The 11,018-nt window shown below is 42.4% G+C and overlaps 1 protein-coding gene across 1 annotated transcript; it reads left to right on the forward strand.

Annotated features, from left to right (window-relative positions):
- Window positions 1-7,357: 7,357 nt before the first annotated feature.
- On the forward strand, window positions 7,358-9,313 carry LOC108748208. Its single transcript, XM_018486242.1, has 2 exons — window positions 7,358-7,558; window positions 9,116-9,313. Exons 1-2 carry the CDS (start codon window positions 7,358-7,360, stop codon window positions 9,311-9,313), a joined length of 399 nt encoding a protein of 132 aa, XP_018341744.1.
- Window positions 9,314-11,018: the final 1,705 nt, after the last annotated feature.

The raw sequence follows: 11,018 nt of genomic DNA on the forward strand, positions 1-11,018 counted from the left end.
ATGTGTAGATAACAAAGGTTCGCACGTTACAGAAAGATAGAACGTGTACGACGCTTCACATGACACAATTATTACCTGGCATTTTTTATGACGCAGTTTTTTCAATACAGTTTTTTATTAGTATGTCGAGGTATAGGATGGATGGAGAGTAAAATAAAGTACATATATATAAAATGATGTGAATGAAAATTTTTTTATTCACTTGTTATTACATCGTGTTTTTTTCATATTTTATTACATTTTTTTTTTCACAGTCGACAGTGTTCGAATACAATCGACGGCTCGAACATCACTAGCTATGGCTTATATTTTGATGGTATTGATGATGATGATGATGATGAACATGTTGGCGATTTTGATGCTTTTTCACCATTCCCAATATCGCGCTTTTTCCCTCGATGGTGGTGGACTTGGTGGACTTGGTGATAAGGGACGATACTCCTTCGATCGATTTTCGACGGATATATTCTTTTCTCGATCCATATCTTATAGCTCGTAATCGAAATTTACGATTGAATGAAAAAAAATTATATACACTGTATATATGCACTATCGGTGACACATCGCTTCGCGTTAAGAGAAGTTCGGCTGCTAAACAAAAAACATAACTCTTCTGCAGTAAATATGGAAGACAAGATATGCAGGTATCCGCACTAGTGCTCCAAGTCGAACACACCTTTTTTTTGTCATCGATTTCTCTTTCATTGGACTGGAACATGCGTTCTCTCGTCTAGACAGTATTTACTTAAATTTTACAATCGGCAATATAAAAAATTAAAAGCTACGCTTTGCGACCCTACATTTTTCTTCCAACCAATCAACTTTCTGTTGTTGACGAGAAAACTCTTCAACTTGCTTTTACGAGTTTGGAAATATGAGTTTTATCTACACACGATTTCTGATCCACATTTAGATTGTGTATTTACTGAATCGATCGTATTAAATAGGATTTTCTTTACATGGTAACTTTTGATGTAAATTTTATTGCCGTAGATCAGGCGATTCTGAGGATCTATGTTTTTGCTTATGTTTCCAATATCGTTGGCAAGGTTTCTAATGACACGTTTCTGGAATATTGTCATGCTTGCCGATCGGTAACCGTTAACGCTCGAGTTTTATGTTCGCGATTTGTCTTAACAACTATTTCGGTCGAAATTTTCACGAAACGGAGAAAATCGTGAAGTTCACTGGACGTAATATATAATAGCTCATAAGTGCTCGACACCTCAGTTGACATCTTGGAAGACGAACGAATCGATAATAAGAGCAGCGTGAAAAGTGTGGCTAACCGTCGTGCGAACATTGAGACATAGCCAACATAGTCGAGTATTAGAAACGTGGATCTGGAACAGTTCACGATTATTAGAGAAAAAGTGTTCGAAGTGTTAGAAGAAATGGATGTAGATTTTGAAGAAATAATGGACCAAGATTCCGACGAAGAAGTGCTATCCGACGATACTGGAGTAGCAAAGCTACGTATATATGAACCCATAGTGGAGTCCGCGACCCATGTTTTATCACTCGTAATCGAAATTTACGATTGAAAGATAAAAGATATATACACTATCAGGTCGATGCGACGCGTTAAGAGAAGCGCCGATATTCGGCTGCTAAGCAAAACATAACTCTTCTATAGTAAAATGAAAGTGATACTCCAGTGAAAAGTATGAAAACACACTGCGTTCCCACACCTCTTAAATTTTTTCGAAGAAGTGTCGATAACGATTTTTTTCTGAGAAGAGAAAGCGAGAGAGAGAGAGAGAGATCGATGACATGTAGCGACGCGTTAAAAGAAGCGTTGATGCTGTTTATATAAACTAGAATCGCTCGTAATGCCGCTTTATCTACTTCTAAATAAAGTATGACCCAGGCAAAGGGACAAGAAGTCACAAATGAAATATATAATGAGTTATAAGCGCTCAGTTCCGCAGTTGGTGCCCTGGAAGACGAACGAACGAATTGGTCGCAATAAGAATAGTGGAAAAAAGTATGGCTGATCATCGTGCGAACGTTGGGGACATAGCCAACGTAGTCGAGCACATTAGAAACGTGAATCCGGAACAGTTCGCGAATATTAGAGACAAAATGTTTGAAGTCTTAGAAGAAATAGATTTTGAAGAAATATTGGACCAAGTTTTGACGAAGAAGTGCTATCCGACTGGTTATGTTAGCGACTTGAGCGAGCGCGATACGGATCACACAGAAAAATTTGTACCGTCTCCAGAAATCCGCGCACTGAACGGCCATACTACCAGGTGTACAAGTAAATGCGGATTTGAGAAAACAGATGGCGCATCAATGCAGTGTGTGGTATAAAGATTTGATTGTTATGCCATTTTGAAGTGCCATCAACAAGTGTCAGACGCGCAGTGATAAATTGAAAAAGTGTTTGCATAGTGTTGTGTTGCTGTGTTCGATATGTTGAAATTTATACCAAACAAAGAGCATTCGCGGACAGCATTAATTTTTTGTTTTCATTTGAAGAAAACTGCTGCTGAATCATACCGATTACTTCGAGAAGCTTATGGTGAACATGCTCCATCGCAAGATATGTGTGAACGATGGTTTCGGCGTTTTAAAAGTGGTGACTTCGATGTTGCAGACAAAGAACACGGAAAACCGCCAAAAAGTTACGAAGATGTGGAATTGCAAGCATTGTTGGACGAAGGTGATTCACAAACACAAAAACAACTCGCAGAGCAATTGAGCGTTAGTCAACAAGCTGTTTGCAATCGCCTACGAGAGATGGGAAAAATTCAGAAGACCGGAAGATGGGTACCGCATGAATTGGATGGCAGGCAGATTGAGAGGCGCAAAAACACATGTGAAATTTTGCTTGCACGATACAAAAGAAAGTCGTTTTTGCATCGTATCGTTAGCGGGGATGAAAAGTGGATTTATTTTGAGAATCCCAAGCGCAAAAAATCATGGGTAGACCCAGGCGCACCATCCACATCGATCGCAAGACCGAATCGCTTTAGCAGAAAGACGATGCTCTGTGTTTGGTGGGACCAGAAGAGTGTGGTCTATTATGAGCTGTTAAAACCTGGTGAAACGATTAATGCTGGACGCTACCAACAACAATTGATCGATTTGAACCGTTCGCTGCTTGAAAAAAGACCAGAATATCAAAAGAGACAACACAAAGTCATTTTTCTTCATGACAATGCTCCATCACATATGGCAAAACCGGTTCGCGACACGTTGGAAGCACTCAGCTGGGAAGTTCTACCCCATGCGGCTTACTCACCAGACTTGGCTCCTTCCGATTACCACTTGTTTGCATCGATGGGTCACGCACTTGCTGAGCAGCGCTTTGGTTCGTACGAAGATGTGAAAAAATGACTCGATGAATGGTTCGCGACAAAGGGGAAAGATTTTTACTGGCGTGGTATTCACAAATTGCCCGAAAGATGGGAAAAATGTGTAACTAGCAATGGAGCATACTTTGAATAAAGCTCTTTTTCTCATTCTTTCGAATTTAACGAATTTTTTTTGGAAAAAAAATCCGCATTTCATACAATACTTGTACATCTGGAAACACTGCATGATCCAGTACTACTATACAACGGGTGCCTTAAATGTGTGTGCAGCATGCATGATACGTTTGGCTGACACCGATGTTGTAGGAATGTATCTTATAAGGAAGCACGATATCGATTATATTGATGTGCTAGGCGGCCGATCTTGCACGAATTGTGGAATGTACACTATATATCCATGCAGCATGTGTCCACTCTGCACACATTGAAAAAACTATTGTGAACAGTATTGTGAGCGAGACACTACTGAAAAATATATGGGAAGACTGTAACTTAGATGGCGTGTTGTATGTTCTCGGTAATCTGCAAAAAAGAGACATAGGTGCACGAATATCGCCAGTGCAATTCTACGCGATCGTGAATTATTTAGATATACGTGGTGAGAAACATGGAACAGTTATCAGAGAGCTCGTTTCTGACTGGTCTTTACTCGCGCGACAGAAAGTGTATCCACGGTTACGAGACAAATGTTACGAGAACGATGAATATGAAAAGAAACATTAATGGAATAGAAACGTCAATGTAATAAAAGACGATTATTATTGGGCGAAGAAAATCGCAGATAAGAGCCAAGGTTGGTGCATCTGCATTAAGATTCCTGCAGGTAGTGAAAAGTGTGTCAAACTGTGCTGACTATTGACAATATATGGATGGAGTTTCGTGATCGCAATCTTGCATCAAAATTATTTTTCGACAAATGCGACGATCAATGCTTTGAGTGTGAACAATGCATTTTCGCAAACAAACATAATGAAAAAGTGTTAGAACGTTATGATATTCTATGTCGCGCTGCTGCAACGTGTGTGAACGAATCACGTGCAAGTGCTCCGTGGAAGAGTGTGACGTGATCTAAAGAAAAAAAAACATGGAAAATCAGGAGCGAGTGGAACGTGAACTGTTGGAGCAGTGCAGCCAGGTCGCTACTCTGGTGGAATGTTTCGTGTGGCTGCAACGATGCGACGAGTGCATCGAGCGGCTCGAAGAACTTTGCCGTGCCGAGCGTCCGCGTCTCACCGTTGGACACAGACAATCCGTGGTGGCGAGGATCGCCCGACGTGCAAAGACACGATTAGAGAGACGTTTCATGCACGTTGGTGGCGGGTACGCGAGTCGCGACGAAAGATCTCTCGTCTGGCGAGAGATCGACGCCGCGTTTGAAAGCCGTATATCGACGGGTACTATGGTCAACGTGGATTACATCGGGCCGCGGCGGTTTTTGGAAGACGCGAGAGAAATAGTGCTCGAACGTGTGCAAGACGCCGTAGAAAGACACGGTAGTGCAAAAGTGAACACTACGTTCAACGGCGAGTTTGCGACAAACAACAAACGTGACATTAAGAGTATAAACACTAAGAACCGCGAGATATACCGATACACCGATTTGCGCGAATGGTACGAGCAGCATATCATCGAGCCCTCGTCGACATCACTCAAAGAGTTCCAGGAATGCGACAGCGGGTGGGCGTTGTCGCGAATCTTCAATTTGGTAGTGAATGTGAACAAACTAAATCCCATGCGCGCGGGATGTTACTTCGAGGTACCGCGGGAAATAGCGACGAAACGAGCGGTAATCAATGTTACATATGATGGACAATGCGTGCTTCGCGTGGTCGGTGGTCGCCGCTCTGTACCCAGTTGAAAAGAATACAGAGCGAGAGTCATCATATCCGCATTATACGACGGTGCTGAATCTCACGGGTATCGAATTTCCGATAACGTTCAAAGACATTTCGAAATTCGAATGGTTGAACGCGGTGTCGATCAATGTATACGGTATGGAGAATAAACATGTCCTACCTCTGCGGCTCACCAGTGACAAGAAAGACAAGCATGTCAATCTCCTGTACATGCAAGATCCACGCGACGATGGTATTTGCCACTTTGTTTGGATCAAGAATTTATCGCGTCTCGTGAGCTTGCAAGTAAGCAAAAAAGAGCACAAGAAATATTTCTGTGACCGGTAAGTACACATGAAAAAATTATTATTATTTTCCATCTTATTAATAAAATATAGATAACTGTTATAATTTTATTTCAGATAATTATTATAAGTTTTTTTCAGATGCTTGCATTACTTCGGCACGAATGAGAAATTGCAATCGCACACAATGGACTGCCAGAAGATCAACGATTGCGCTATTCGACTGCCGAACAAGGATGAAAAGTGGCTCGAATTTGGGAATCGCTGCAACAAGGAGCGCGTCCCATTCATCGTTTACGCCGACCTGGAATGCGTTTTATGGAAGACGGAACCCGAGGGAAGATGCATCATCGTACGCGTATCAACGGCATTAGGTATTCAGCATAGTCTACTACGTGCGTTGCTCGTACGATGACGCGTTATCGTCGTATCAGATCCGTCGCGATAAAGATTGTATAGAGTAGTTCGCGCGACAACTCAACGATTTGGCGCATCGCGTGAAAAATATCGTATCCGCCAACGTGCCCATTTGAAACGTCGTCAAAAGAACAATGGGAGGCGTACTGTAGCGCGACGCGTTATCACATTTGCGAGAAACCGTTCGCGTCGAGATGATACGCGGGTACGCGATCATTGCCACTTAACCGGTAGATACTGCGGTATCGATCAGCGCATTTAAACTGTAATTTAAATTATAAAAATTCATTATATATTCCGATCGTTTTTCACAATTTATTGGGCTACGATGCGCATTTTATAATTAAGAAAATCGCTACAGCATATGAAGGACGTAGATGTATTACCGATAACCAAAGAAAAATACACTTCCTTCACAAAACATGTCGATAGCACTAAAGATAAAACTGAAAATAATTCTCAAAGAAATTGCATAAAATTACGTTTTATTGATTCTTTCAAATTTCTCAGTAGAAGCCTCGATAAATTAGGGTCGCATCTCGATAAAGACAAATTAAAAATTATACGTTCAAAATTTTCAACACTATCGGATAATGAATTTGAATTATTGACTCGTAAAGGTGTCTTTCCGTACAAGTATGTTGACTGTGTCGAAAAATTGCAGGACACGCGCTTATCACCGCGCGAATTTTTTTACAGTTCGTTAACGGGCGATACCGTATCCGAAAGCGATTACGCTCACGTTGCGAATGTATGGCAGCGATTCTCCATCCGAATGCTCGGCGAGTATAGTAATCTGTACTTGAAAACCAATGTCTTTTTATTAGCCGACATTTTCGAAAATTCCGCTAAAGTTACGTCGCGAGTTACGGTCTCGATCCCGCACATTATTACACCTTGCCTGGTTTCCTGTGACGCGATGTTAAAACATACGCGTGTAAAGTTTGAGTTGCTCACTGATATTGACATGATCATGTTCATCAAGCGCGGTGATCTTAGTCAATGTTCAGGCAGGTACGCGCAGGCTAATAACAAGTACATGCATTCGTACGACTCGTTGGAACCGTCGTCATACTTGATGTACTACGACGTTAACAATTTATACGAGTGGGCGATGTGTCAACCATTGCCATACCATTACCATATATGCTCTGGATTCGCCCACCGGTTACATTCTCGAAGCGATCTCGAGTATCCGCAGCATATACACGACCGACACACTGACCGTTCTGTCCGAGATAAGTCGTTCGACAAGCGCGAACATAAACTTTTAGCGACGCTGTACGATAAACAGCGTTACGTCATCCACTACCGCAACCTGCAGCAATGTACTTGTCACGGTCTTCGCGTAACAAAGATCCATCGGGTGCTATAATTCGCGCAATCTCCATGGCTTCAAGATTACATGACTTGAAGATTGAACTTTATATAAATTTCGCGCGCGAAAAACGATTTCGAAAAACATTTGTATAAATTAATGAACAACGCGGTATTTGGTAAAACTATGGAGAATGTGCGCAACCACGCTAACGTAAAATTATTAACAAAGTGGGACGGGCGATACGGCGCGGAGGCAATGATTGCAAAACCAAATTTCCACAGTCGTAACGTCTTTGCGGAAAATTTAATAGCTGTCGAACTGCGCAAACTCGAGGTGAAGTTCAACAAGCCGACGTGGGTATGTGTGTACTCGATATATCGAAAGTCTGCTTGTACGAATTTCACGACGAGTATATGTTATCACTGTTTCGCGACAAATGTAAAATAATGTACACCAATACAGACAATCTTATATACCGCATCGAGTGCGAGGACGTTTACGAGACTATGAAACGCGATATCGCTAGATTCGACACGAGCGATTATCCGACGGACAACGCGTACGGTATATCTCTCGCGAACAAAAAAGTACCCGGTCTGATGAAGGACGAAAATAATGGTACGATAATGACCGAATTCGTTGGTCTCAGAGCGAAGATGTACGCGGTGAGGATGGATGGCAAGAAGGACACTAAAAAAGTGAAAGGCATAAAGAGTAAGGTTGTAGCGCAAACGATAACGTTCGATGATTACACGCGGTGCTTGAACGAAGAGATCGAAATGACTCGTCGTCAATCGTGTATATGATCTAAACTGCACGAGGTATACACGATATCCAAATCGAAAATCGCTCTGAGTCCATACGATGATAAACGATACGTCGTACCGGACACGACAGAGACGTTACCGTGGGGACATTGGCGGATACCTTTGTAATATATGTACATGTCAGCATTTATATTACTATTATGTTTTTACGTTTTATATAAGTATTAGTATTATGTTTTATGTAGTGTCATTTATTATGTATTACTATTATTTTTCATTTCGTGTATCGTACATTTATATATATAATATGTACTCGTATTTTATATCTGTATACTCTAAAAATGGAAAGGATAATAAAAAAATATTTTACACGTTTATATTGTTACAATATATGTATACAAAATATATCATTTAAAAATTTATCAAATAACATTGTTTTTGTGTATCCATGAATTGTGCGATCCATCGAATCCCAGCCACTTGAGGTACACTTTGTCGCCCTTCCTGCGCAACACTTTCTCCACGAGATACACATCCGGATGAGTAGCGCGATGCAACTCGTGCTCGAAGAACGCTCCAGCGACGGATTTTCCACGATAGTCCTCGAGTAGATAAGTTACGGGATTGATACGCTACACTTTAACGATTGTAAACACCTCGGTGGTCCAATTTGGTGTGTAACCCTTCTCAAAAATCGTCTTGTACTTGTTCACGCGTACCGAATCGCCTACTTCAAATTTTGCAGGACCCGCTATCTTTATCGCACTGTACACTGTGCCCACGAGTTTTTCGGCGATCGCAGAAGTTACGTCAGCGGGTCGCATGCCAATGTAGCGATGCTTGCGAGCGTTGTAATCTGACACGAGACGCGGCAGCTCGTCGACCACCCACTTGTAACTGCCGTTGAGTGTAAACATCTTCCACATGTCGTTTTTGAGCGTGCGATTGAACCGCTCGACCACTGACACTTTCAATGTCGAATATGTGGAATAATGATTAACGTTGTGTTTTTTCATGATATTCTGTACATCTGCATTGTAAAATTCTTTCCCCATATCCATATTTGTAAATTTTTCGGACATCTTTCGCTCTCTCGAACGATCTCAGCGATAGCGTTAGCCATCTCGCTTCCACCCTTGCTTTTGAGCGGAACGGCTCACTCGTACTTGCTCAACACATCGATGACGGTGAGTATGTAGTAGTAGCCTCTGTTGAAACTCGAGTACGGCCACATCTCAATGATATCAGTCTGCCACAGATCGTCGTATCCCCGGACTATGACACGCCTTCGCGGAAAATTTCTTCTCGCCGGAGCGTACAATTCCTCAACGTTTCTCGGAGCTAATTTTTTCTCTCTTTTCATCGGATTTCTTTTTTATGATTCGACGTGTAATACACAGAGTACAAGAAATTAATGTATATTTTCTCACTGGTGTCACTCGACTGACTCGTTTTATGAATGTACGATTTAATTTATAATAAGACTAGCTTCGCGAAGTTCCTCAATGATCGACAGCATCTCGTTGTCGTGAGAGTTGTTGCCTGCTCGGTGCGAAGCGTCGAGCAATCTTAGACGATCCACCAGCTCGTTAGGATCATCCCAGTGCACGTAATCGATCGCGTTGTCGTTCAATGTCATTGCATGAGGTAATCCCTTTCCAGATTTCTTCTGTTTCTTGGGTGTGATTGACATCAACGGCGCGATTACGTGTTTGTACTTGTATCCTCTGTTGCTCAATAATCAACCCTGTGAATGGTACTTGTTTGTGCGCGTTCGTCACCAACAGCATGCTCTTGTACTTGTGCAGATCGTCTTCCGTGTAGAGGGCATCATCGGGAATTCTCTTGAAAATCAATTCGTACAGACCTGGTGTACCGGCGTTTCGTACGCCGTCGATAATTATGTTGTCCGCGTCATCCACGTCGAAACGTTTACTGCCAAACAACAGCCCATCCTTGTGTAGCCATCCTATACGTGATCTATACCGCTCTCTTTATCTCGCGCTCCTCTCAAGACAGACTCGACGTACTTTTGACCCAGCTGGCTCAAATCAGCTCGTAACGCCTCTCGACCTTCCGACGTTTGCAGCTGATTTTGAATCTTTGTCGCTAGCGAGTCTTCCGTCATTTCGAAAACGTTCTCCAACGACTCTATCGATTTTGGCACGCGTGGTGGAGGTTATTGGTTGTACATTATCGTGTGATCGATCATTGGATTTATGCAGTGTCGTGGAACGCTCGAACGTCTCGCTCGCTTCTTCTCTCTCCTCTTGTTCCTATTCCTCCTTCCTCTCGCGTATATGGGCAGACGCTGTATCTTCGTCGCGCAACTCTCTCTTTGTCGCGCGCACGTCGGGGCTGTCGACGAAAAGTTGCAGCTGCTCGATAAGAGGCTTAAAACGTCTGTCCAACGCAATGCTCTCTTTGATTCTACCAATTTTCAGAGTGCGATGTTTCTTGCGGATCGACTCACTCGTCTTCTCGATCGCTCTCGCGATTTTTTCACGCTCGCGCACATCTGCCATGTTCGTCTGTGACTGAGTATCGATAACGACTGGTCGCGTTATGATATCGCGAAATCGTCAAATCCTTTTCTGTATCGCCCATTCATGAGCGCACTGTCTTTGTCTATCACTACGAATCCATATTTTTGTTGCCAACAGACGTGGCACAACGCGCAAAATTCGTTGTACGACATGTCGGTATTTACATGATCGTTGTAAACGTGTTTCAAGTTGGTACCGTCCTGTTTGAACAGTATGAGAAGGTTCGCGTTGTCGCGTATCAGATGTTTACGTATCCTCGCGTACGTCTGACAGAGATAGAAGTAGTCAACTTTCGCGTGGCGACCCATCGAAAAGTATTCTTTCACCGCATCCTGCTTGTTGCATGTCACGTCATCAAATATAAAAATAGAATTTGGACGCGCCTCACTCGGTGGAACGACGTCGCTGTTGTTGGTGAACGTAAAGTAGCCGATTTCGTCGATAGACATAAACAAATTTTCGAGATATCGATACTTTGGTTGTTGCAATGGTTTCGAATAGACA

Source organism: Trachymyrmex septentrionalis, unplaced genomic scaffold, assembly GCF_001594115.1.
Source record: "Trachymyrmex septentrionalis isolate Tsep2-gDNA-1 unplaced genomic scaffold, Tsep1.0 scaffold219, whole genome shotgun sequence".
Taxonomy (NCBI): domain Eukaryota; kingdom Metazoa; phylum Arthropoda; class Insecta; order Hymenoptera; family Formicidae; genus Trachymyrmex; species Trachymyrmex septentrionalis.